Below are 27500 nucleotides of genomic sequence, written 5' to 3' on the forward strand. Positions count from 1 at the left end.
TCTGACCACTGCTGAGGGTCCCCCCCCCCGCACACCCCTGCCTCCTCCACTCTGACTCCGCCCCCTCACTCCTCCTCAGGCTCAGGCAGCCAGTAGCAGCAGGACCGTTGTCCGACCCACCTAGACGCATCGTGACCTTGTGGCCTTGTCCTTGACCGTCCCCTCCCTCTGCCCCCCCCCCTCCCTCTGCCCCCCCCTCCCTTCCTCCCCCAGGCGAGCGATGGCGGCTGCAACGGCGTCTCCTCCACCATGCTGGTGACGGAGGCCTACACGGCGCTCAAGGAGAACGAGATCTGCGTGAGTCAGGGCGAGACGGTGCAGGTTCTGGCCACCAACCAGCAGAACATGTACCTGGTTTACCGGCCCGCCGACGTGCACTCGCCCGCCGCCGAGGGCTGGGTGCCGGGCCACGCCCTCGGCCCCGCCCCCGGCCCCGCCTCCAAGCCCTTAAAAGACTCCTCCTCCACCTCCTCCTTCCCGTCGGCGGTGGCAAACGCCAACAACATCAAGTAAGTAAGCCCCGCCCCCTGTCCCCCCCCACCCCCCGTGTAGCCCGCCACTTCTTTAGCAGCAGCGGCAGACAGACAGACAGACAGACAGACTTGTGGGTGGGTGGGATTCAAACCCACAGCTCGACTGGGACGACTGGGACCAGGAGGTTTCAGAAGTTCTGTCAACTTTTTATGAACCGGCCGCTAACTGGCCTGCACCGCTAACTCCTCCCCCTTCACCGCCCCCTCACCCCAACCTCCCCCTCCACACACCCTCCCTCGTTCATTTGGACCTCACAGCAGTCCCCGCCCACTTTCTGATGTCAGTAGTTCACTTCCTGACTGAAGTCCCCACAGGTTGATTTTTAAAAAATAGAGGTACCAAGGTCCTGGACTACTGCATCTTCAGCACACACACACACACACACACACACACACACACACAGTGCAGTGCAGTGTGGTGCTGGAGGGAAGCCCAGCGCTGTGAGTTGTGTAGCAGCAGCAGAGACTCACAGTGAGCTGTGGAGCTCAGACTGACCGGACTCCTTATTTCAGTTCTTAACACTCTGCCTTTTTCTAACTATTATTATTTTTTTTTTATTTTTTGTTTTGTTTTTTGTTTTCTGTTTGTCCTTCTTATTGTTTTTTGTTTTTTTGGAAAGACAGAAAATCCAAGGAACACACCTGTGGCCTGCAGGTGTTTTGTGCTCGCCGTTCTCCGCAGTGGAGATTTATTTTGTTGTCTGTGGCAATCTTCTCAGAAAAAAGTGTTGATTCCTTGTTGTTATTCTTCTTTTCTGCCTTGTTAATTATTATTTTATTTTTTACAAAATTGGACCCCCCACCCCCTCCCCCCCTCCAGTTTTTTTTCTCCCCACTGTGTTGATTTTTTTGTTCTTGTCATGCAGTTCACTGTACAAAGTAAATATTTTTTTTTCCAACTGTGGCTCCAGAACATTCCTTGAGAGAGACGCGAGATCCCTTTTGCACTATTTTAAGATGAAGGAAAAAAAATGAAGTCAGGCTGTGCAATATGTTGCATTCAACGGCGACGGTCAGCATTGTATTGTTGGTAGACTGAGGATGATGATGATGATGACGATGACGACGACGACGACGATGATGCTTTTAAATGTATTTTAAATATGTAAAATAAACCTTTTTCTCTGGACGTGAGCATGGCTTAGCGGAGCGGCGTGACGGTGACCTTGTGTTGTTGTGCGCTAGGCCGACCACGGTTGACACTTTGTAGTTTTTAATATTTGTAAATAAACTACAACGCCAAATGTGAAACGGAGCGCTCTGTCCTGCGTCTGTGTGTGGCAAGATTCTCCCCCTGGAAGAAGACGACTGAGGCTTCCACCGCTGAGCAGGAAGTTTAAACTCGGCTTCTTATGACTGTGAACTACAGCAAACTACAAACCTTTGCATCTTTTAGCTCTAAAAGATGATTATTTCCTTCTCCCCCTGAACTGTTGATTTCACCTTTTTGTGTTTTCTGTGACTGTCGTGACCTTTTCCTTTCATTATTATTATTATTATTATTATTATTTTTACATTTGTTTCAGTTGCTACTAACCAACGACGGTCCGACGCTCCCAGGGGTTAAAGTCCAGCTCATTGTGTTGAACTGTGTTAGGTGGAAGTGGCAACATTTACAGCAGCTTCTGAAACCTTCATGTTGCAACACAAAGTGTGAGTGCCACTGTTGTCACTCTGCTGAGTCCTCGCAACAGCACCCCCCTCTGGACGCCCTGCGACAACACACTTTAATTATACCGACGCGTTCCATTCTTCCAAGTCCAGGAATTGCATTAGCTTTGCAAAATGATCAAAAATAAATTGCGTACATATGAATGATATTGCAAAAAAAACAACTTTCCAGTCATTCTAGCCAGCAGGAGACGATCGGCCTGCAGGTTCAGTGTATCACACACTGACGCGGCGCTGCCTCTGCCGCCGGACTGAGCCGGTCCACTCTGATCTTCTCTCTGATTGGCCCGTTGACATGTGTCGTCCCCTGTACCGCCGCAGGAAGTCTCTGTCGTGGAACACGCTGCGTGCCAGGAAGCGCGCCCAGGAGGCCAAGGACAGCCCCCTGATGGGGGTCAGAGGTCAGGAGAATGGCCTCGTGCGTAAGCCCAAAGAGAGCACGCCGGCTGGGCCGCTCGCCTCGCCGGCGGCCGGGGCCAAGGCCAGAGTGAGTAGAGTGAGTAGAGTGAGTAGAGTGAGTAGGGCGCACGCCGGCCGTGTGGTGTGTGTGCAGCTTCACAAGAATGAAAAACCACCTTCACCCCCCACCCCCCACCCCCCGCCTGGTTTTTACGTTCTTAATGTGTGTGTGCGTGTGTGTGTGCGTACATGCACGTGTGTTCCTGGGCCAGCACACACACACACACACACACACTCACACACACAGCAGATGTGTAGCACCTGGTTGACCTGCTTCTGCTGTGGTTCTTGACCTACAATCTAAAAACTAAAGAGTCATCAGGCAGGAGCTCTGTGATTGGCCAAATAAAACGCTGCATGACAATTTGGTTGAGCTGTTCAACCAAATTGTCAGAGTGAAACTCCATGTTGTGGAATAATTGCAATATCCAGCTCAATATTTCAGGTCCAGAGCCACATTAAAGTCATTTTTTTATTTTATTCTCACTCCCAAATCCTGAAAAGGCACCAAATAAAGTCTGGATTTCTGTGTTTTTTTTGCGTGTGATTTATTTCTCTGTGCATGGATAGAAGTAGAGACCGTCTCCGTTGAAGTCTGTCAATAGTTTCCTGTTGTTGCTTTTAAGTTTTATTAACTCTGCTTTTATTTCTGTTGTGCTCTAACAATGTTCAAACCAACTGGAAAGGGAAATTCTGACATGTTCACCGATATAACAGTGAAGAAAACATATTTAACACAGCCCCACTCACCCTTCAGTGCCATACACCCTGCAGTAGGCCCAGCCCATCATCAGTAGGTGACTGTTACTGTCCCCCAATGCCAGGCCGTCTGATTGGACGGTGCAGAACTGAAACTGGAACTTAAGACAATCTAGAAGGAAAACTCAGGTTGCATCTTGGATGTGTTCAGGTTGCTTTTAGATTGACGAGACAAAAATCATCCCCCAAACAAAATTTGACTCTGATTGATTCAGAGGGGGAAAAAAAAAAATCCAATCCAATGCAATATTCTGACCCCTTGTATGATTCTGTAAATGTCTTTATTACCTCGTCGGCTTTGTGCCTGATGAAGTCTCATGTTGAATTATTATTTTGGAGCGTTGTCTCCTTCAGGTTGTGTTGGTGAGTATCAGCCCGACGTCTTCAGTTCCTGGAGGGAACCTGCAGGTCCACAGCAGACTCAGTCTACACACACACACACACACACACACACACACACACACACACACACACACACACAGTTCTGCTGCAGTATCTCCAACACCACTCCATCCACCACCCTTCTTCTTTACTTCCCTTTCCACCTGGTTTCCTCCCTCCCTCCGTCACTCACTCATCTTTCACCTCCACCTCTTCTTCTTCTTCTCCTCCTCCTCCTCCTCTCCTCTGCATTTCTCCAGCAGGACGTCCACACCTCGGACGAGTCGGACTGTGACGACGACCTCGTCCCCAAGACGGGCATGGAGGTACCTTTGTGTTTTCAAAATCTACCCAGAGTGCATCAGCGCCATCGATCTGGCTCGTTTGGTTGGAGGAAGAGTCTTCAAAGAGCCGCCCACTGAACCTCAGCTGAACTTTGACCTTCTTGTTTCTCTTGCAGCTTCTCAACCCAAACTTCATCCAGGAAGGTAGGAGTCCAGTTTCATCATGTCAGCCACCAGGAATCCGCTGTACATTTCACTCTCGTTCATATCATATCTCTAAATAAGTGCAGCCAATGAGGAGGAAGGAGCTTCTTCTCTCTTTAAAGAGTTACTGCACGGAGCGGATCAGCACCAGCTCACCTTCCTCCACCTCAAATCCAGCCACTGAGTGTAATTCCTCCAGTGTCTGCCTGCAGAGGGCACTGTTGAGGTCATGTTAACTGCAGGCTTCCAAATTCACGGCCAAGCTACAGCATTTTTTGGCATTTTCGAAAGCATGTTTGGCTGCAAACAAACAGAACCTGGTTTGAACTTTAGTTGATCAACTTTATTATTGATTGAGCGAGTGCACGTTTCAGTTGAGCCACGGCGGTCCTCTTTTTCCTTGTGTCATGTTTTTGCGTGGACGCAGTTGCCCCGGAGTTCCTCAACCCTCTGTCGGACGTGGTGTGTGCGTTCGGCGAGACGGTGGTGCTCTGCTGCAAAGTGTGTGGACGACCCAAACCCAGCATCACCCTGAAGGGGCCCGACCAGAACCCAGTGAGCAGCAGCAGCCGCCTCACCATCGACATCAGGTGTGTGTGTGTGTGTGTGTGTGTGTGTGTGTGTGTGTGTGTGTGTGTGTGTGTGTGTGTGTGTGTGAGTGAGAGAGTGAGAGCAGTTTGGTCTTGCAACAGGAAGTTTCTTGGTTCTGAAAATTTCCTGTTCCTCCTGTTCCTCCTGTTCCTCCTCCAGAGACACTGGTGACATCCTGTTGAAGATCTGTAACCTGATGCCTCAGGACACGGGCATCTACACCTGCGTTGCCGTCAACGACCATGGCTCCGCCTCCTCGTCCGCCTCAATCAAAGTCCAAGGTAAAAGACGCCTGGAGTTACAGGAGTACTGAGTGGTCGCTCGGTGGTCCGCTGTCGAGACTTTATTGTCCGAGACAAGACCAACCTCCAGGACTACAACACTAGTTTGTCTTACCAGCTTGTGTTGTGTGTCTGCTGCTGTGCTCCTGCAGGTATCCCAGCAGCCCCTGGGAGGCCGGTGGCCCAGGAGGCCAGCAGCTCGGCGGTGATGGTTCACTGGGCGGCACCGGCTTCGTCCGCCCACAGCGCCGTCAGCAGCTACACCGTGGAGTCCAGACAGGAGGGTAGGTCCCCGCTGCTGGAGCTGCTGGATCACTCTGGTTCTGGTCGGTCCAGACACTGACCCTCATCCTCTGGTCTCTCCCCGCCGCCGCCAGACTCGCTGCTGTGGCAGCAGACGGCCAGCAGCAGGGAGGAGTGCGTCCAGATCGACGGCCTCATCCCTGGAGGTCACTACCAGTTCAGGGTCCGGGCCTCCAACCGCTGGGGTGTGGGCCCGCCCTCCGAGCCCTCCAACATGGTGACGCTGTCCAGCAGCAGTGAGTGGACGCCTGTGGTTCATGGGCAGCGATGATGTGTAGATGTTGGAGCAGGGGTGGGTGGGTGGGGCCACAGTGGGGTCTACAGTGAGAGGGGGGTAGCGGAGCAGCAGCAGATGGATGCAGTGTTCTGGTGAGCCTCCTCATAGGAGGAAACAATCTATCATGGGATATCATGGAGAAAACATGTTGCTGTAATGTCAATGGAAAATGAAGCAAAGCAAAGTTGCAACCAAATCAGTGTCTTTGAAGCCCCACCAGGGTGTTTAGCTCTTAGAACCTCCTAGAATCACCTGATACCACCTAGAACTATCCAGAACCACCAGGGTGTTTATCTCTTTATTGAAATGACTCACTGGAAACATGAAGGAAATGCAACTGTTAGTTATTAATATCATTTCCTGAAGTTCGGCGGGATTAAAAAGTGTAACAAGCCTCATATGGTCCTCCAGACCCGGGCTACGATGGAACGGCCATCCAGTGGAAGGAGAACTTTGAGTCCGGCTTCTCTGAGATCTGCGAGATCGGCAGGTGAGCTGTGTGAGCCCTCTGTCTGTCCGTCCTGAAGCTGCTGCTGGTGTTTGTTAATCCATCCAAACCTGGTCTGGTCTCCTGCAGGGGAAGGTTTTCAGTGGTGAGGAAGTGTCTCAACAAGTCCACGAAGAAAGAGGTGGGACTTCCTGTCGGAGTGACCGGTGTCTGGATGAGAATTGAACCTTCAACCTTGCTGTTTTCTCCTTTGACTGCCCAGGTGGCCGTGAAGTTTGTGAGCAAGAAGATGCAGAAGAAGGAGCAGGTGGCCCACGAGGCCGACGTCCTCCTGCACGTGCAGAACCACCAGCTGGTGGCGCTGCTGGACACGTACGAGTCTCCCACCTGCCTGATGCTGATCCTGGAGCTGTAAGTTGTGAGCAGAGACACCAGGGAGGGCCAGCAAGGGGTCCGAGGCCAGCAGGTGTTCTCAGTGTGTGTGTGTGTGTGTGTGTGTGCAGGGTGGAGGACGGCCGGCTGCTGGACTACCTGGTCGCCCACGACGAGCTGATGGAGGAGAAGGTGGCCTTCTTCATCCGGGAGACCCTGGAGGCCCTGCAGCACCTGCACACCTGCAGGGTGGCTCACCTGGACCTCAAGGTCAGAGGCCACGCCCCCTCCCACTCAAGGCCCCACCCCTTTTCACTTTAGCTGTGATTAGAATTAGAATTCCTTTCATTTATCCCACATTGGGGGAATTGACATCATTGCAGCAATGTGGACCGCAGGAGAAGTTAAAAAAAAAAATGAGATGAATTGAAAATTAAAATAAAAGAATAAAAATAAAATAATATATACAAATTATTTGCAATGCACTGAAAAATAAATCAGTCTTTTACTGCAACCATGAGCAGACTGTGAGCGAACTGACGAGCTCCCTCCCGTGCAGCCCGAGAACATCATGGTGGACCTCCGCCACGCTCCGTCCCCGGCCGTCAAGCTGGTGGACCTGGGCGACGCCGTGCAGCTCTCCGCCCAGCGCCGCTACGTGCACCTGCTGCTGGGCAACCCGGAGTTCGCCGCCCCGGAGCTGGTGCGCGGCACGCCGGTCTCGGTGGCCACCGACGTGTGGAGCGCGGGCGTGCTGGCCTACGTCATGCTGAGCGGCGTGTCGCCCTTCCTGGACGAGTCGCCGGAGGAGACGTGCGTCAACATCTGCCGCCTGGACTTCTGCTTCCCCGACGACTTCTTCCTTGGCGTGAGCCAGGCGGCGCGGGACTTTGTGTCGTCGGCGCTGCGGCTGGACCCCCGCAAGAGGCCCGGCGCCGCCGGCTGCCTGCAGCACCCCTGGGTGACCCGCGGGGGCGCCCACGGCGGCGACTACTCCAAGACGCCGCTGGACACCACGCGGCTCGCCGCCTTCGTCGAGCGCCGGCGGCAGCTGCACGACGTCCGGCCCGTCACCAACATCAAGGGGCTGGTGGGCAGCAGCATGGGCAGCACGCTGTAAGGCGGCGGAACGGCCACTAGAGGGCGGCGGCACTGAAGGGAGTGAGGGAGTGAGGGAGGGAGGAGTGCAGGGGGCGCTCTGCCACTGTAGAAAAAGGAAAAACGGCCTCTTTTTTGTTGTTGTTGTTGTTGTTGCTGTTGTAAATATGAAATTGCTGATTGCAAGATGCAGATTTTTTTTATTTCTTTTTCTGGTGTCAAACTCTGAAGGTCCTTACGCACCAGCAGGCTGTTATTTTATCGCCCGTGTTGAATTTTGCGGAAGTGGAAAAAGGAGAAAACAGCCGGCCGCTGTTCCAGATCAGCGGGCTCTCGGCCATTCCTTCTCTCTCCCCTCTGCTAACGTGGCGCCAGCTGACGGAGCAGCTCCTTCAAATTGTCCCGCTGACACACTCGCTGAAGTCGTTTCTCTGGGTCCGGGTGGTGGTGCTGTTGAACTCAACCATCTCCTCTGTCAAAAAAAGCGATATTGCCGGAACCCCAAAGACTTCTTATTCTTTTTTAAATGCACATTTTTCCGTCGTTTGTTTGCGTCGCTTTGCCCGTTGCCTGGTGCGTAAGGACCGTTTGAGCATAAAGGCGCCGTTCCAAAAAAGTTGCCCAAAGGAAAACCCAAAGAGTCGAGGTCCACATGCTGGGGGAGAAGTTAGTCTTAGACTCGCATTTAACACGGGCTAAACTCACTGTGAGCAGGTTCGAGGACAGCAGCCTTTATTTTTCTAGCACTTATTTTTTCAGGGACAGACGATTTATTAGAGGCAACATAGGTCGTTTCACTAATTCCAGCTAGCCACCCCCCCCCCCTCCGCCCCCTACTTGTCAGGGTGTGAAATTACACCTGGAAGTTTCTTTGCTCGTGTTTTTGTTCTTCGCCCAATCGTAATGGACACCACCAGGAGTGCTAATGACTCTGCAATGATCTGAGAGACCCCAGCACTTCCCACTGACCAGTCAATAAAGACCTACGGTGAATAGGATAGACGCGATAAGCTCATTTGTTTAGCATAGCCCAACTCTCAAACTCCCCCTGGTGGCAGTCCAGTCTCAGCTCTGTGTGTGTGTGTGTGTGTGTGTGTGTGTGTGGATGCCTGTGGTCCATCTTTATTTCTCCAGTAGATTTGAAGTGGCGGCTCCGTTAACTGCTGAGGATGTTCACAGTGTTGGAGGAAAAGCCTCTGGAGTGAAACACGTTGGCCTCACTGTCTGTGTCACGTGTGAACAAACTGAACTTGGACTTGAGTCCAGATGTTTCTCCTGACAGTTTCAGGTCAGATGTTAAAGGGGAACCGGACTCTTTTTCTTTTGCTTGTTTGCTTGTTTGTCACTTCTGCGGCCACCGCAGAGAAAGGGAAAAATGGAATGTTTTTCTGGGGATTTTCCAAGGATTCCAATGTTCCAGGATGCATGAAATCATATATTTGTGAAGGTGACACAAAGTCAAACTGAGCCAAAGGTTTTGCTGGAACTTTGAGATGCAGGATCTGTTCTGAATCAGACCTGGACTGGGTTCCAACGGACTTCTTTTGTTTTTGTTTCTTGTTTTTTTTGTTTCCCCCCAGCAGGTGGCAACAGTGTGTCGAAGGGAAAGAAGTCTATCTGGAGAATGACAGAAGAGCCCTGGACTTAATGGACCCGAGAGGCCACAGAGTGAAAAGCGTCCTGTCAACACTTTTCATTTTGCTCATATCAATGTTTACAGAAAATAATAATAATAATAATAATGTAAAACAAAAATGGTGAAGTAGTTTACAATAACAGTAGAGAAATCAGGGAAAACCTGCTTGTAAAGTTCACCAGGGAGAGTTTAGACTTCAGGTTAGAGATGTTTCTAGAGCAGAAGCCTGATTGGACGTCGGTCAGGTGGCGGCGACGCCTTCTTTGCTGTTAGCCGGTGACCTAGTTAGACGAGTCCCGTTGGTACCGATGAATGTAACTTCCTGTAGAATGTTGCTCTGCCATCACAAGTGCTGTTGTCCACTTTCACCAAACCCCTCCCCCGCCCCCGCCCCCCACCCCCCTCCTCCACCTCCACAATGAGTGAGCATTTAGTGCAACGCAGTAGTTATTTATTATTAGCATTTATGTTCTGCTCTTAGAGACGGAGGCTGCTTAAGAAAACCCAACAGCCAATCAGCCGCCTGCTTGCTAGCGCTCTACGCTAGCTCTGAGCTGTGTGGAGGCTTCACACTGACTCCGCCTCTCTTCTCCTCAGAGTTCTGAGAGGGAGGAAGCGAGTCCGACATGATTCTGTTCTTTTTATACATCGTCCACGTCTACGGCTCCCAGCAGCTTCGTTTAATGTAAATATCCGTCAATAGGAAGCCAGTCCGCTGCAGACTAATGCTATTAACCACGACAAACAGGATGTTGCTACAATTCCACTCATCTTGCCAGTCGCAATGTCCGGCCGTCGCGTCTCATTGAGGGCAATTTCAGAATGACTGCGTTTCATTTTGATATAAACGGTGCTTTCCTCGACAGCTTGGAGGCTGACTTTCCGACGTCGTCAGAACCCCCCCCGCCCCCGTCCCTCCCCCCCGTGAGAATTGTAGGTGGTCATTCCTGAAGAAGTGTTCGGTATGATGTCCTGCTTGTGTTGTTGACGTCATCGCAGTGATTGTACCGTGAGGAATGTGCCTGGAAACGTTGCTATGATGCTTTTTCAAGTGGGAGTTTATGGGAATTTAAATGTCAAACGCTAATGCTCCTCCAAATCCTCCAAGCCAGTGCTGATGCTGAGGTTCGGTTCTGGAGCTCTCGTGTTCCCTCTTTGGGGGCGGGACTTCTGAAGACGGTGATCTTGGGAAAATCTGACTTCAAGCTTCATTTAGGAAAAAAACAAGACAAAAAGGAATGCTAACGCTAGCGTCTGCCCGATAGCAAATAAAGGTTTATGAACTCTGAACTCTTGAACTTTAATTTCTGTTTCTGCTCGACGGAGTCCTCGATCGCACGCCTGTCAGCGCCCCCTGTTGAACGCTCCTCCGTGCCATCCCACTCATTATACCGACTGGTTTGTTCCTCTTTACTAATGAAAACCCCTCCTGCTTGTCTGTAGCTCCCTGCTCTGTCCGACTGCGTGTGTTTGTGACCCGAGTTTGATGTGAAATTCAAATCACACGGCCACAATGTTCATTTTGTCTTCGTTTTTAATGATTAAAACTGAAAACGCTGTCGAAAGGTTGTTTTTTTTTTTGTTTTGTTTTTTTGCTTTTAGAGTTTTAAGCATTAGGCAGAGAGTTGACACAAGTTGAAACAAATTCAAACTGGGATTACAGGGGAAAAAAAATAGTTTGGGTTTTGAAACATACAACATGAGTTCAGCCTGGATTAACTTCTACACATGACTGTCCTCACTCCTGCAGTGTCACCACACAAATAGCTGCACACGCGTAAACACACACACACGCACACGCACACGCACACGCACACACACACAGGTCAATGCAAACTGCTTAGCAAAGCTACTTTGGACCACAACAAACACAACAAAACTCTTTGCTTTGTATTGTGTGTGTGTGTGTGTGTGTGTGTGTGTGTGTGTGTGTGTGTGTGTGTGTGTGTGGCGGCAGGCAGGGGTAACTCTGCCGCACTCACACAGCTCGGGAATCTGGTGGAAATATTTTCCCGCTGCCTCTAATCCTGCTGTGACTCCCGCCGGTGCTGTGAGCTCCACTTGCGGTTGAAAGGAGTCCGGTCAGCCGATGACTCGGAGGAGCTGATGGCCGGCGCTGGAGCCCGGAGCAGGAGGGCGGCGGTCCAAGCAGAAGCCATCAACGTTCAGGTCAGTTTTGTCTCTCTGTCGTTCTTAAAATGATTGTTGAATTTTTTAGTTTAAATTGTCAGAGAGACCTCTGCTGTCCTCAACTGGCACTGCAGGTAGTGGATGAATCTGATTGGCCCGCTGTTAATGGGACAGCTTCCTATTTTATTATTATTATTACTAATATTATCATTATTACTATTATTATTATTATTATTATTATCATTATTATTATTATTATTATTATTTTAAGAGCCCTCCCTGTTTGTTCCATTCACCCTTTCACCAATTAGACATGAGAGATCCGTTCAGGGGAACCATGTGATGTCCCATGTGACTGGTCAGGTTGAGCAGCTGCTCCTCTGACTTCCTGTCTCTCCATCCAGGTCCAGCAGGCCCCGCCCCCGTCCCCGCCGCCGCCGTCAGCGTGGTGCGGCCTGGGCAGGAAGCTGAGGCTGCTGGTTCCCTACGTGTGGCCCAGCGGCGCTGCGCCGCTGCAGGGCCTGGTGCTGCTGTGTCTGGGCCTGCTGCTGGCCGAGCGGCTGGTCAACGTGCTGGTGCCCGTTTACTCCAAGAACATCGGTGAGGTTCTCAGCAAGTCTGAAGGCCTCGCTGCTGCCACTCCAGAGCCAAACTGTAGATGGCAGTGTGCTCACGGGCTGTGAAGCGGGGTCCGCCCCCCCCCCCGGTTTCCCAAACCACTGAGTCACCGACGTCTTGAATGGGAAAATTCTCCACAGGAGGTTTTAATTAATGCAGCTTTAGTCCAGAAGGAAAAGAAGCTTTTGCTCTTGACTGCTTTTTTTTTTTTTATGTACTTGTGCAATTTTATTTGCTCCTCATAAAGGAGATTACGGAACAAATAAGTCTGTAAATTGGAATAAATGCTTTATGATAATTAGAATTAACCAAGAGATTTTAGAGGAGGACTGAGAGGGATGAAGGAGAAGAAGGTGAAGGCCAGCTGCTCGCTCTCTCTCTCTCTCTCTCTCTCCCCCTCTCTCTCTCTCTCTCTCTCTCTCTCTCTCTCTCGCTCTCCTGGGAGAGGGAGGGGTGTGTGTGGGGGTGTCATCTCTTGCCAAAAGTCTTTTGTAGCCTGTTTAGTATCCAGGGCAGCGTCCCAGGAGTCTCCACTTCAGAGGAAGTCAACAGTGTGTTTGTCCTCGGCTGCGTTCAGCCTTTAGAGGAGCAGGAGAAGAAAACGTCCGCTTGGCTTCTGGAGCCACATGAAAGTGGACTTCACTGCCTGTGTATGTGTGTGTGTGTGTGTGTGTGTGTGTGTGTGTGTCCTTGGAGGTCACCCCTCCTGCCAGTCATGCTTAGGCAGCATTAGTGGCCCATTGCTGGAGTTAACACGGCGCTACAACAGAGGTTTTGTCTCCAGCTCCGACCCTGCACCACCCCCCCCTCCCCCTCCCCCAACTGCAACCCTCCAGCTACAGCACACAGAGCCAATCACACACACACACACACACACACACACACTAGCAAAATCCCAGACTCACAAGGTCCTCGACGTCCACGACACCTTGCTCACATCTTCTCATTTTCTCAGCCTGGTTTTTCCTTCATCTGGACGTTTCTTCCTCCTCCTCTTCCTCCACTCCTCCTCTTCCTCCTCCTCCTCCTCTGCTCCTCCGCTCCCCTTATTTTCTTTCATCACTTCATCCCTCTTCCCAGTCTTCCCAGCACTTGTACAAAATGTTTAATGAATGTAAGTGAGTGGGGTTTTTTTTTTGGGATGTGTTTAAAAAAATATCTTGTGTGTAATAATAATAACAATGATAGTGTGTGTGTGTGTGTGTGTGTGTGTGTGTGTGTGTGTGTGCAGTGAATGAGCTCTCTGCAGGGAGTGGCTGGACGTCGCTGGTCACCACTGTGTGCATCTACACTCTGTTGAAGTTCCTGCAGGGAGGGGGCGCTGGTGAGTCTGTGTGTGTGTGTGTGTGTGTGTGTGTGTGTGTGTGTGTGTGTGTGTGTGTGTGTGTGTATGTGTGTGTGTGCGTGTGCGTCACTCACTATCTCACTCACAATGCATGCATACTGGTGAATACTCTGCCGCTTTAACAATCCGACTCCGCCTCCTGCAGGAACCTCCGGCTTCATCAGCAACCTCCGGCAGTTCCTGTGGATTAAAGTTCAGCAGTTCACCAGCAGGGGGATCCAGGTGCGACTCAAACAGCTTGTTTGTTTATTGTTTTTTTGAAGTTTCAGCGTTTCATTTTCCGGGTTTCTGTGTCGGTAGGACTGATGATGTCATGTGGTTTGTCGTAAAAAGCAGAGAAAGAAAATAGTGAAATAGAGATCTGTGTCGCCCTCTAGTGGGTGGAGGTATTATAGGTCAGTACGCCCCCTCTCCTTCTAATGAAGACTTGACTTCTTTCTTTTGGTTTTTATCCTTGTGATGTTTCCTTAAAAGTCACACCTTCTGCACAGAGCGACGCTAGCCGTTAGCCTCGGCTGTTAGCCTCGGCCGTCCAGTGATGGCCCGGACGATGACTTTCAAGCACTTTTCGGACTTTTAGGTGTGTTTGTTTTCCCACCTGCACGGCCTGTCGCTGCGCTGGCATCTGGAGAGACGCACCGGAGACGTGCTGAGGAGCGTCGACCGAGGAACCTCCTCCATCAACAACCTGCTCAGGTGCGGCCGGGGGGCGGGCGGGGGCGGAGTCATCGTCCCGGCAGGTGTAGAGCCAGGGCGGGTTATGATGTGTTTTTTTTGTTGCTGTGTCCGTCCACCTCCAGCTACATCCTGTTCAGCATCCTTCCCACCATCTGTGACATTGTCATCGCCATCGTCTACTTTGTCTCCTACTTCAGCGTCTGGTTCGGACTCATCGTCTTCACCTGCATGCTCCTCTACCTGTGTGAGTCGTGACCCTGAACAAATCAAAGCCTCCACACCCTAGGTCTCTGGAATGAGCCGACCGGATTGGTTTCACAGTCCCATTTAGAGAAGATCTGACAGAAAACATTTTTTTGGGAAATAGAGGGCGGGACCAGGATTTAGAAGGTGATCGGCCGCTCAGTTTGATTTCTTCTCTTGGTTCTTGTGGCTCCCGAAACCTTCCGGCCAGCACTAACAAAAGCTGTCTCAGGGTGGAGGTTTTCAATATGGACGTTTGCGTGCGTATCTTCTGCAGCCTGCACCATCCTGATCACAGAGTGGAGGACCAAGTACAGGAGGGAGATGAACGAGGAGGACAACCGGGCCAAATCCAGAGCTGTGGACTCGCTGCTCAACTTTGAGACGGTAGACGCAGATTTATTATTATTATTATTATTATTATTATTATTATTATTATTATTGTTGTTCTTTCGTACTGAACAAATGAAGTCCACTGGTGCAGTTGTGTCGGTTTTATCTCGCCTCAGGTGAAATATTTCAGCGCCGAGGATCACGAGGTCCTCTGCTTTGAGGAGGCCGTCTTGAAATATCAGGTGAGTGGAGGGGACCCGAGGTGACCCGGACCTGCTGAGGAGCCTCGGACCCTCGAGGTGGGACTGGAGCGATAAACTGTGTGTTTGTGCAGCGCTGCGAGTGGAAGAGCTCGGCCTCGCTGGCTCTGCTCAATCAGACGCAGAACGTCATCATCGGCTCGGGGCTGCTGGCCGGGTCGCTGCTCTGTGCCCACCTGGTGTCGGAGGGACACTTCCAGGTGAGCGCGCGTGTGCTTCCCAAATCCATAAAAGCAGGTCAAAGCCGGCGCGGTAGCGGTAAGACGCACAAAAGTCGACAAAGAAAATAGAAAAACGGGAACTTGGTGTGCAGCTGTGACATCAACGAGGCGTTCTGATGCCACCACGTGACAGAAGATATGTACTGCAATATTACAAAAAACATCACCCGTGCTCATATATATTTGTTCTGTTTGTCTTGACGTGTCGTGTCGTCAGGTCGGGGACTACGTCCTGTTTGGAACCTACATCATCCAGCTGTACACACCCCTCAACTGGTTTGGCACCTACTACAGGTGAGACTGAAGCACTGCAGGCCGTCTTCTACCTGGCTGCTGATTGGGCCGTTGGTCTCGCCGCAGGCTGATTCAGAGTGCGTTTGTGGACATGGAGAACATGCTGGACCTGCTGTCGGAGCAGAGAGAGGTGGGTGAATGAAGTTCTGATCATTGGAGGACCCATCCAGTCTGGTCTGGACTCCAGAGTCCTTTTCCGAGTTTTTTTTTACGTTTGTGTGTGTTTCCTCGGTTCGCGTGTGTTGCCTTTTGCATGGCGTGATTCAGTCGATGCTTCTCTGTCTTGCAGCGAGATTTTTCTCGTTTGGACCGTGATCCTCTTCTTGCACCTTGTGTTTGTGACTTTGCATCATTTCCACACCTGCGGCTGAGGCAGATTTGGCGGTCGTATATTATGTTTGGCCCTTGTAGGCCACCGTATTCTTTTGAAGGTGGGAGAAGTTAAAGATGTGACCATCAGACCTCAGGTCAGCGGATCAGCGGGTCAACAAGAGTTAGCGGCCCGACTCTGTAGCCCGAGTGTGTTTGCGTCGACACTCTGAGTGCAATGTGCATGTGTGTGTGTGTGTGTGTGTGCGTGTGTGTGCGTGTGTGTGCATGCGCGCACTGTCTACTTTGTGTTGTGTGTCTCGGTGGGAAAAAGGCGTTCTGGGGCTGCCCGGCCAAAGGCTCCTGCATTCACGGCCCCTTGATATGGTAAACGGCCGCATGAATGTAGACAAAGGCGCTGCGGCACCTTGAAAAAAAAAACAAAACACAGCGAGCCTTTTCTTTGGCCTGGGAAGCTGCCGGCGTCAGAGGGGGTGGGTGGGGGTGGGCGGGTCAGAAATCAAGAATGTTGACGAGCTGCCAAGTGTGATGAAAGTTTCCTGGCGTCACATTTTAAAAAAAACGTGAGAACGTCAGAGAGTCGAGAGCAGTCGGCGGTCGGACTCGCTTTCTGAGCCTTTGGAAGACTCGTTCCAAAAAGACTCGTTCACTTCTGGACGTGTGTTGGAAAGGAGGAACCCAGGACATTCCGTACAGTAGACTGAACTGTGGAGAGCACAGAGACAAGCAAACCTCACAATACAAAAGCAGCAAGTGCAAAAGAACCTCACACACACACACACACACACACACACACACACACACACACACAAGCTGCATGTGAGCAGTAAAAGTGACTCATTAGCACTGCGGTGCCTTCACTTGTGTGTGTGGTACTGAGTGGCGGTTGAACACGCCCCCTGACTGATGGGACTCCGCCCCCTCCCCACAGGTGCAGGATGCCGCCGGCGCCCAGGACCTGCGTCTCTCGGCGGGCCGGGTGGAGTTTGACGGAGTTTGCTTCAGCTACGTGCCGGGGTTTGTGGCCGCACCTCCGTCACCGAGTCTCTCATTGACCTGAACAGCATCACCGCCTGGAGGGGAACTCACCAGCTGGGGGCCGTAGGGCTGTAACGCACAGCCTCACCACTGGGGGGGCCACTAAATCCTGCATACTGCACCTGGCGATGCGGGTGGCCGTAAAAAAAAACAAAAACAACCCACACATCAGCAAACAAAAATCAAACAAGGTGATGATATAACAGAAAGTTGTGGGTTCTGCTTCTGATTTGTTTTTTGGCAGCACGGAGGTTCTGAGGGACGTGACCTTCACAGTGGAGGCGGGGAAAACAGTCGCTCTGGTGCGTCCGTCGCGGCTGTTTGACGACCGTTAAATTCCATCCTAGCGGGAATGTCACCTTAAAGCGCGCCTGTCATGTTCGTGTGTGGCCAGGTGGGGGCGTCGGGCTCGGGGAAGAGCTCCATCCTGCGGCTCTTGTTCAGGTTCTACGACCCCCAGCGGGGCAGCATCCGCATCGACGGCCAGGACATCTCCACGGTAAACACGCACGTGATCGCGTCACTCACTCGTAAACACACACGCACACGCACACACACACACACACACACACACACACACACACACAAACAACAACTCTGAGCTGTTGCTCATTAAGAAGAAATACAACATTCCTGCTTGGACACATTTCTTGTTTTCTTGTGTGTGTGTGTGTGTGTGTGTGTGTGTGTGTGTGTGTGTGTGTATCAAAATACTGTGAATGCGCATTTGTGAACACGTGTGCGCCACGTGTGATGGACGTGTGCCAGTCAGAGCCAGTCAGCAGGTGAACTGTAGTTATGCGTGGGTTTTATTCATATTCTCAACAGCTGTGTGCTGAGCAGCCAGCGGACGTGAAAAATAGTTTCCAGCTGTTTTCTGAGTCGCTGGCCGGCTGCTTTCAAGCCACTCTCTCCTCAACGAGGTGCTGCCCAGTGATTCTATGCAGCCAGTTGTTGTATCGATTGTTCTTACTTTCTATTTATCCAAACAGACCGATTAGCTGAGCTGTAGCTGAGCTGTAGCGACACTCTGCTCCCCCTAGTGGACTGCAAAGTCAGATGATTTGTTATATTTTTGAGTGGGGTTTGTAATTGCAATATATCATCATGTCATGACTTTGCCATTAAAAATGTTCACATAGGCTCCCTTAAGTTACTAAAATATCCCTCAGCAGCGATAGGAGGCACTTAGCGCCACCTATTGGATGGCTTGGATTTTCGCTGCGATGTCGAACACGAAGCCACAATTTTGTATGAAAAAAATTTGAAGCATCACAAAGTTGACGCTTGGTGTCCTCGAACTCCTGTAGTTTGACCACACAGTGAATAATTCATCAATCCTCTGATTCACCAACAAGCGGGAAAAACACTGCTCGCTGTCGATAGTTCTTCTTCATGAGTTGTGGAAGAACCATCGACAACGACTGGCGCCGGTTCGGAGGATGTTTTTGAGTTACAGCAGAGAACAACAACAAGATTACTTTTTGTCAAAATTAACATTAAAAAAAACAACAACATTAAAATCTCCTCTTTGAACTGCACACAATCCAAATCCTTCAACCGTCACATTTTTAGTTGACTGTTTTTTTTTTTTTTCTACGTCTTTATTCGTTATTTCTCGGCTTCTTGCACCTTACCTCCACTTCCCCCCGTCACACACACACACACACGGCTGGCCTGAGTGAGTGAGTGAGTGAGTTCGAGTCATTCTGTGAATAAATCATAGTAAAAGGTTTCTGAATAATGCAGCTTCAAGTCCAGACGCCAGATGTGTGTGTGTGTGTGTGTGTGTGTGTGTGTGCGTGTGTGTGCGTGTGCGCGTGTGCGTGTGCGTGCATGCGTGCGTGCGTGTGTGCGTGTGTGTGGAAATAGCCCATTTATTGCAGTTGCGGTTCTCGCAGCTCTGTTCTTAATTTTCCCTAAAAATCTCAATAAAAGTCCCGGGCTGGGTTTTGTTTTTTTTATTTATTTCTTCGCCGCTCGACGGCACAAACAGGCCGACAGGCAGGCCGACACCTGCTCCAGCGGACGTTCTCCATCTGATGAGTGGGCTGCTGATGATTAGGAGGAGGACGCACATTTTTTAATCACGCAGCTGAGGAGCGTTTGATCAACGCACACATGTTGTCGTGTGTGTAATTGGACTCAGGCAGCTTGGTCAGACTCTTTGTGTTCCCGCCTGCGGCCGTCTCGTCCAGCAGGGCTCCTTCTTCTTGTTTTCTTCACTCTGCCGATAAAATCCAGAGGGAAAGAAAAACAAACCAACAGCGGAGATCAGTTCAGTCACTTTGGAGCCATTCACAGTCAAGCGGCGGTAGAATTAGAAGTAGTCTGGGTTGCACCAATCACACCTTGATGTTTCGCGCGCTGTCAACGGGGGGAGACATTGGTTCCCTCTGTGACGTCACAAAGGGCCGATCAGAGCGTTTGAACCAGAAGCAGACGGAGGGACTTTCCTCATTTCTGGGAAGTCTGCTGTCTCCGAGGTTCTGACGCTGTTCTGGATTCGCTCCATTATCATTTTCACATAAAACAAAGAGATTACACAAGGAAATTCACAGTTTAACTACGTGGTAGTTCCATTTAAAAGCCAAAGTCACATTTTTTTTAAGGGAGGCAACGTTCAAATCCATAAAAAAAAAAAAAAATCATCTGGATCAGATGTTGGTTGTAAATAAGGAGGCGAACAATTCAGTTTACGGGCCCGATGCTGTCTTCTTTACTCTTTCTCGCACGCCATCTGTTTCCTGTTGTCCCTCCACCTTTTGCTTTTCCACGTCGCGCTCCGTGAAGGCCTTCTTGAGTGTGTTCAAAGCGTCGGGAGGAAGGCGACGTCGTTGCATTTCGTGCTAAAAAAAAACGAGTCGCCTCAGCGTCTTTGAAGATGACGAGAGCAAATGTTTTTGTCTTTTTTCTTTTTTTTTTTTTTTTTGTCTTGTCTTGGCACTTGACCTACTTTATACCCGCACGCACAACACTGTGTGTTTGTGCGATTTTCTCAAACACAAGTTTTTGGTGCAAAAATCAAGCAACAACGATAATAATAACATTTATAATAATATAACACTTATATACACACATATATACACACATATATACACACAACAATAATTTAAAATACTATCTGACCACATATATAGACACGCAGGTGAAGTCAAGCACATGCTAAACCGAGTTCCAATTGGAGGCCTGGTGTTGTCAGTCTAGCAGGAGAGTCGACACAGTACAGTGCTACTTTCTTACCGAAATCCTTGAAGAAATCCTTGCAGAAGTGTTCACACCAGCAGAATTTGCGCAATGAATTTGCACGAAGAGACGAACGGAGCAGGTCTGAAACAGGCCGTCTTTGATGCAAAACAACAGATCCACATTAGTTGCCTTAAAATGTGTTTATTGTGCGCAGTTGAGAGGTCGAACCACAGTGGAGAGGGAGATTTACGAGCGGCCCTGCAGCTCGGAACACGGGGTGGTCAGCGGTTCCTCACCCACATCAAAGATTCAAACAACCCAAATTGATTACAATCAGTTTCAGTTGTGTTTTCGGTCGCCAAGCTCCTTCCTGTCCAACGCTCGGTGCTCGGCCGCTACGACAAACAGATGTCGGAGATGCCGGTTGCAGGAAGATGGTCAGGGATAAAACCAAGAAGCAGCGATTGCCAGCCAGCCGGTAATCAGAGCCGACCCAGGAAAGGCTTTCGTGTTGGTTTGGCTGCGACAGGAAGTACGGCATGTAACGCTAACGTTATCCAAAAAACTAGAAGAAGAAGAAAAAAAAAAGCCCTCCCCAGATTGCATTGATCGGGAGCCAGAGAAGATTCCCGGTTAAGTGGAAGAATTCCTCCGCTGTTTTGTTTTCTGCTTTGAAATTGAAGCAAGTGGGAAACGAGACTAATGAGAGACTTTCTGCCGAAGGTCTGCCGGCGAATCAAAGGGAAGCAGTTTCGCTGTTCCGTGGCCGCGGCGGGCCAGCCAGGGAACTGAAGAGTCTCACGGTTTTCACCCATCGATTTTTTATTGTGACCGCACCGCTTGACCTCATGTTGGAGTCTTTGATGGGAGCAAACCTGATGATGTGAGCCGCCTTCTGCCAGCTGGACCTTGACCACTCAAGGTTTGGTGAGAGGGCAGAGGTGGAGCGACACCAGTAGCCAGGTGTGACGGAAACAGGATTCCGCAGAGCGGTCCGTTTGGTCCAGTCGCAACTGACTCCGCCCACTGGCTTGCTCTGTCCACCAAAATCAAGTTGTCAGGACACCCGTGGACGAAGCAGGAAGCGGGTGAAGGACGGAGACACAAGACGGAGCGACGGAGGACAAACTCTCTGCCTGTCTGTCTGTCTGTCTGTCTGTCTGTCTGTCTGTGGTTGGCGAGGCAACATGCATTATATAGTATTGTTGGACGAACCTGGCCATTTATTTCAACCGGTTGGGGTCACTGCGAGTCTTCGGGTCCGGTCGTGGTCCAACCGCCTCACACCTCGGACAGGCAGAGAGGTTTGAGGTGGTCGATGCTCACTGATCCATCGCTCTGTCGTAAGTTCTGTTGGCTCTCTGTCTGTCAGGTGCGTCAGTCTTCTGTCCGGTGCCACATCGGCGTGGTGCCGCAGGACACCGTCCTCTTCAACGACACCATACAGCCGCATCACCGCCACCGACCAGGAGGTGGAGCTGGCCGCCGCCGCCGCCGACATCCACGGCAGGATCCTGGACCTTCCTCGGGGTGAGGCCCGACGCCGCGGCCCACCGGGCCCGCGCGGGACGTCCTTTCAGCGGCGGTGACGCTGACGTGTGTGCACAGGCTACGACACGGAGGTCGGCGAGCGCGGCCTGAAGCTGAGCGGCGGCGAGAAGCAGCGGGTAGCCATCGCTCGAACCATCCTGAAGGAACCTCACATCATTCTGCTGGACGAGGTACCGACACCGGAACCATCGACCCTCCCTCGTGACTCGGAGGCTTCAAAGCATCCTAACTGGCCGCGTTCTTGGGTTCTCCTGTGCAGGCCACGTCCTCCCTGGACACCCAGACGGAGAGGAACATCCAGGCCTCGCTGGCCAGAGTCTGCAGTGACAGGACCACCATCGTGGTGGCGCACAGGTGACTCCTCCCCCCCCCTGCAGCCAGCAAGATCACTCAGGTTCCTTTCTTCCCACCTCTTCTCCGCTCTGGTACTGTCCCCAAACCACACTTGAGCTTCCACGCTAACGTGAGGCCCAGTCCGTCCGGTCCGAGTGCCGGGTTTTGGTCCGTACTTGTCAGTGAAAGCAGGGGTCAAGCCGGACGTCGTCAAACCAGAACAGGAGTGAAAGACGGAGAAGTGAGATGTCAGAGGGATGAGGTGGAAGAATAGCAGGATTATGGGGATGAGAGATCAGAGACTGAGCCGACTGGAGGAAGCTGGGAGGTGATGCATTGATGACGGGTGAACAAACAGAGAATTAAAGGAGTCAGCAGGTTTTTCATCAGTCTGAGTGAAGCAGCAGCAGCAGCAGCAGCAGCAGCAGCAGCAGCAGCAGCAGCAGCAGCAGCAGCTGCCGCCGCCGGCTGATATCGACACTCATCCAGAGTTGCTGTTGTTGTGTCCAAATATCATAAACAAGCTCCGGTGCTCTCGGGACACTCACCGTTAGTTCACCCGTCATAATAACCACGTGGGTGTAATTGGGCTTCGTTGCTCAGCCGGTCAAATATGTGCAGCGCGGCAGAAAAGGGCCATGTTGCCGCAGGCGCCGAGTGGAAACTGTGAGCCAGGCTCGTTAAAAACAGCAGCTTGTAGCGGCTGTCGACCCGGGCCGACGGTGTGACGGGTCTGACTTGGCTGAGGTAGTTCTGAGGTATGTTAGTTAGCAGGGCGCTAACGTTTCGCTCGATGCCACGTTTCACCCCAGTCACCCCAGACACTCCAAACACTCTTCCAGCTGGAGCAAGCAGACTCATCAAGCGCGGGAAGCATGAAAAATATTCTCTTGTCCACGCAAAGAGGCTTAAGAAAAAAAAAAAAGAAAAAAAAAATGAACAAACAAGCGTTTGGTTCTGAATGATGCACGTTGAGGTTCGTCTGTCAGATTTTTGGATTTAGAGGTTGATCCCACAGAGCAGCAGCTGGAGTCTGAGGAGAAGATCAGGATTTGCTTTTATACGGTGGTCAGCTGGACCTTCAAATAGTCTCTCCAATCAAATTCATCCCATCGGTCAATATAATATAATATAATATGATATAATATGATATAATATAATACAATACAATACAATACAATACTATACTATATTATATTATATTATATTATATAATATCATGTAACCACAACTAATATCATTAGCAATACAAAGATGTATTTGTGCAATTTATGACCACTGTTATTGTTGTTTAGCTGTTTAGCTAACAGCAACAGCAATATCGACAGCATTAAAAAGACAACCAGACTAAAAAAATAAATGAAAAGATCAACGAGAGATTAGCATTCATCCTCTCAGGTCGGATGTCACCACTCAGCGGCGGCAAGCAACCACCTTCCAAACCTGACACAAATATTCTGCATGTGCGTACGCCAAGCATTGAATGAGTGACGGATATCTAAAATAAAAAGAAATGATGAATAAATCAAAAAACTAAATAACCAAAGCGACAGCGACGACAACAAGGCCCTGGCAGACTCTGGGGGAGGTATTTCTACCTTTGACCGAGGTTCCCCATCAAATATTCAAGCTGCAGGTCCAAAGATAGCCGGCCGATAGGACATTAAGGAGGCAGAGTGAGTGGAGCTGACAGCCACATCCTGCAGCCTGTGCGTGTGTGTGTGTGTGTGTGTGTGTGTGTGTGTGTGTGTGTGTGTGTGTGTGTGTGTGTGTGTGTGTGTGTGTGTGTGCGTGCGTGCTGTGGGATACACAGCTCATCCTTCCACACCTTCTCTGAAACATGGCAGCCCCCCCCCCCCCCCCCCCAACCCCACCCCACCGGAGCCCCTCCCATCAGGGGGGCGGGGCTCCGATCACTGGCCGAGAGACACTGGGATCAGTGAGCGAGGCCTTTAATCAGACCCTCATCACAGACGAGTCATAAATATTAACTTTAATAATTCACAGACAAGGTCAGGCAGAGTTCTCGGAACCAGACCGACACACACACACACACACACACACACACACACACACTCCACTCTGCTCTACTGAGTGAGTGTGTGTGTGTGTGTGTGTGTGTGTGTGTGTGTGTGAGTGACAGCACTCACAGTGAGTGTGTTTCTGTTTACTGAGGCCTTGTTCAGTTTTTGCTTTTTCAGACTGCTGAACATGTTTATCATCAAACCGCACATCATGTCACTCTCCCTCTCACTCTCTCTCCCTCTCTCTCTCTCTCCTTCTCTCCCCCCCGCTCTCTCTCCCTCTCTCTCTCTCTCCCTCTCTCTCTCTCTCCTTCTCTCCCCCCCGCTCTCTCTCCCTCTCTCACTCTTTCACTCTCCCTCTCACTCTCCCTCTCTCTCTCTCTCCTTCTCTCCCCCCCGCTCTCTCTCCCTCTCTCTCTCTCTCTCTCTCTCACTCTTTCATTCTCCCTCTCCCTCTCATTCTCTCTCTCCCTCTCTCTCTCTCCCTCTCTAACTCTCTCTCTCTCTCTCTGTCTCTCACTTCAGCGGTTTTAATTGGACCTCTTTAATGCTGCATGTTGTTCTTCTTCTGCATGTCCTGGATTGATTTTTGTTTTGCTGTAATAACTTTTATTCCTGCCAAGAGGGCCACGACCACAGCATGTCAGAGGGTGTTAATAGTCAGTGCCACGTGTCGACAAAATGCACAAATGAAGAGATGTTTGTGATGTGGAACGACAAAAAGTCTTTCTGTCAATCGAGCAGGTTGTCCACCATCGTCGCTGCAGACCAGATTTTAGTGCTCCAGGATGGACGGATTGCCGAGAGGGGAAGGTGAGGTCGTGTGTGTGTGTGTGTGTGTGTGTGTGTGTGTGTGTGTGTGTGTGTGTTTACTCACCTGAATGATTCCGTTCAAACTCTTAAGTGCTCACAAATTTGTTATCAGTAGATCAAAACCCTCAGAGTGTGTTTTGGTGTGTGACCCTCAAACCCTCTGGTATCTCACTCACAGGCCCCTGAGGGCCATGAAACACACACACACACACACACACACACACACACAGCCATTGGATGGAGCTGCCATTTAACTGCTGATGCGTTCCATCCTTTGATATTGGAGCTCAGTGAAAAAAAAGCCTTTGTCATTCGCCTACACACACACACACACACACACACACACACACACACACACACACACACACACACACACACACACACGGTGACAGGAGGCAGTGTATCTTATTTTTCAGAGTGGCCTCCATTCATCTTGTGTCAGTGGCTGTGATGTAAACACTCTTCAGCCTGCAGAGCTGCTCTTCTTCTTCTTCTTCTTCTTCTTCTTCTTCTCTCCTCTGACACAGACAGGAAGTGGATCTCGCCCCTCCCCCTCTTTTTTTTAAAGAACTACCCAACCAAAGTTCTCATTAAGCCTCAAAGGAAACAGTGGACAGTTAAAATGGACAGATGAGCAGAGAATGTGTGATGTGACTGTCAAGAGTCTCTGTGTTGGAATCAAGAAGTCAAAGTTTCTCTTTCACTCGTCTTCCTCCTCTTCCCTCAGCCAGACCTCCTGACCTCCACTCTGGCCAGTCTCTCCTCCTCTCTCTCCTCCTCTCCTCTCCTGTCCTCTTTCTTCTCTCCCTGCGTGTTCCTGCATCTCCTCCCCCTCCTCACCTTCCCCTCTGCCTCGTTCCTGCTTCCTGCGTTTTGCGTCTCGACTCTATTTCTGACCTTCGCCTTCGTCTCTCCTTCCTGTCTGGTGGTCCAGACAGGAGCAGACTCGGCGGTTTTATTAATTCATAGTAAAGTTGGTCGGAGTCTGCGGCGGGTTTTTTTTTTTTTTTTTTCAGACGACAAACTTTAAAAGCATCACCGGTGTCACAAGACATTACTGGTGACCCACCTTCTCCTCGGCCGTCCCCTCGCTGTCTCTCCCCTGTTTAGCGCAAAAATATTACTAGAGGATAGATAGTAAAAACCAATATTGGCACTGATTAGGGAAGAAAATGTTATAAAAAAAATACATTTTGATTGCATTTGAAACATCTGTGATTCTGAACGTGAGGACAGAGAAGAGAAATTGCGTATTTTGGTTCGTGTCCGGCTGGATTTTGAAGACACTCTGCTGCCTTGATGGGCATTTTCCCATTTTCAAAGTTCTCCTGCTTGTGACGAAGCGCGAGGATTTTACACCAGCTCGATCTCAGCGCTTCTCTTTTTGTTTTGTGGGGCTCAGAAATGTTCAAAGAAAAACAAAGGGCATCGACTGGTCCGTCCTCTGGAGGTTGAATTGCAAACAGGGCGACAGCAGGTCGAGGCAGGCGCAGCAGTTGCACAACAGCCACGCTGGAGGTTGGGGTTGTGGGCAACACACAACTAATTTGGACCCTGAGAGTTTACTTCTCGTTTGAAACCAACTGTGAGAGGTGTTTTTCCAAGCCGGCCGAGTCGCCCTGACAGACTAAATTTGGAATCAAATTGTTGTTTACGTCAAGTACATGTTAGTCGCCCTGCCACCGGTGTTTTCCCTGCAGCTCGGCGCTGGGATCAGGCCGCCTGGATCTTCTCTCTGGTTCTCCCGCGGTGCCTCGTGTTGCCTCTGACTCTGCGACTCTTTCTTCTCTCCTGCTCTCATGTGCTCAGACACGACGAGCTGCTGCTGCAGGGAGGTCTGTACGCTGCCATGTGGACCAAGCAGCAGAAGTGCCGCCACACAGGCGCGGCCGAGACGCAGGAGGAAGATGAAGAGGAGGAGAAGAAGGAGGAGGAGGAGGAGCAGGAGGAGGACAACCGTTGGACTCGATGCACTTGACTTGGTTCACTGCCTGAAACTGCACTTTGTTCCTCACGAGCGCCGAGCGGTTGATGCAGGACGGACTCTGTGGACTCGGCAGAGGAAGTCGTCTCCGGGCCTGAACCGTCCAGCCTGAGGAGATCAGGTTCCCGGGAGTGTTTTGGTGAAAACATCCTGCCGCTGCTGAAGATGCCAAAGGTCACTGCTGTTTAGGCTCTCGGCAGCCTGAGGGGCTTCAGGAGGAAGACAGATGGAGAGTCTCCATGTCCCTGGTGCTGAAGATGAACCGGTTCGCAATAAAAGCCTCCCAAACAGCAGCAGCGTCGGGGCTTTTTCATCTGTAAACTGATATTTGGCTCGCAGGTTTGGGTTCAGACGAAGGTCTCGGGTCCTTCACCTGAACTGCAGGCCCACCCTTGTGCCGTGGTTCACACCTGAAGTGCAGGAACTCTATCTCAGCTGCTGTCCTTTCATTCCCTCACGGCAACTAGAAAAATTGGATTATTCTCAGTCAACTTGTTCTAAACCCTGATCAATCCCTGAGAGGTACAGGGTGAAGACCTTTCAATGGAAACGGCTAAAATGATTTCTGGTCATTCAATGAATATTCAGTGGGACCAAAAACAACGAGGGTAAAAAATATATATACAAGACTAAAATTCACCAAAAATACACAATATGGAGAAATAATTAAGTAAAAGAATCAAATAGTTGTTCAAAAAATATTTTTTGCATCGCGGTGCTTGTGTTGAAACACCCAAAAATGAAAAAAGCAATTCAAACTACAAACTGGTGAATGGTTTGATGCTTGGTGCACAGAGAAGATGGACGCGTCAGAGTGAG

The 27500-nt window shown here is 50.5% G+C and overlaps 2 protein-coding genes across 4 annotated transcripts in view; both read left to right on the forward strand.

Annotated features, from left to right (window-relative positions):
• kalrna (kalirin RhoGEF kinase a) overlaps window positions 1–7770 on the forward strand; it is an 82015-nt gene extending 74245 nt beyond the window's left edge. For 2 of the 3 annotated variants that reach the window (XM_076013961.1, XM_076013963.1), the window contains 13 exons: window positions 214–509; window positions 2526–2691; window positions 4064–4129; window positions 4264–4291; window positions 4719–4881; window positions 5042–5163; window positions 5316–5447; window positions 5541–5702; window positions 6155–6233; window positions 6321–6372; window positions 6454–6602; window positions 6695–6833; window positions 7123–7770. In XM_076013961.1, coding sequence (XP_075870076.1) covers window positions 214–509; window positions 2526–2691; window positions 4064–4129; window positions 4264–4291; window positions 4719–4881; window positions 5042–5163; window positions 5316–5447; window positions 5541–5702; window positions 6155–6233; window positions 6321–6372; window positions 6454–6602; window positions 6695–6833; window positions 7123–7683 — 2115 coding nt within the window. In that variant the 3' untranslated portion in view covers window positions 7684–7770. The remainder of the gene's footprint in view (window positions 1–213; window positions 510–2525; window positions 2692–4063; window positions 4130–4263; window positions 4292–4718; window positions 4882–5041; window positions 5164–5315; window positions 5448–5540; window positions 5703–6154; window positions 6234–6320; window positions 6373–6453; window positions 6603–6694; window positions 6834–7122) is intronic. The other variant, XM_076013962.1, reaches the window with a different exon arrangement.
• Window positions 7771–11403: 3633 nt separating this feature from the next.
• On the forward strand, window positions 11404–27182 carry abcb6b (ATP binding cassette subfamily B member 6 (LAN blood group) b). The gene is given in 20 exon segments (XM_076013957.1): window positions 11404–11466; window positions 11832–12027; window positions 13277–13369; window positions 13536–13612; window positions 13971–14086; window positions 14191–14312; window positions 14589–14698; window positions 14821–14886; window positions 14979–15104; window positions 15343–15419; window positions 15486–15549; window positions 16681–16766; window positions 17032–17089; window positions 17182–17286; window positions 21349–21416; window positions 21418–21506; window positions 21585–21697; window positions 21787–21881; window positions 24629–24697; window positions 26507–27182. Coding segments are annotated over 20 exon segments (1962 nt in total). The 3' UTR covers window positions 26676–27182.
• Window positions 27183–27500: the final 318 nt, after the last annotated feature.

This window comes from Nelusetta ayraudi, unplaced genomic scaffold, assembly GCF_046127955.1.
Source record: "Nelusetta ayraudi isolate G7.1 ecotype Tasmania unplaced genomic scaffold, CSIRO-AGI_Nayr_v1 ptg000163l, whole genome shotgun sequence".
NCBI classification, from domain to species: domain Eukaryota; kingdom Metazoa; phylum Chordata; class Actinopteri; order Tetraodontiformes; family Monacanthidae; genus Nelusetta; species Nelusetta ayraudi.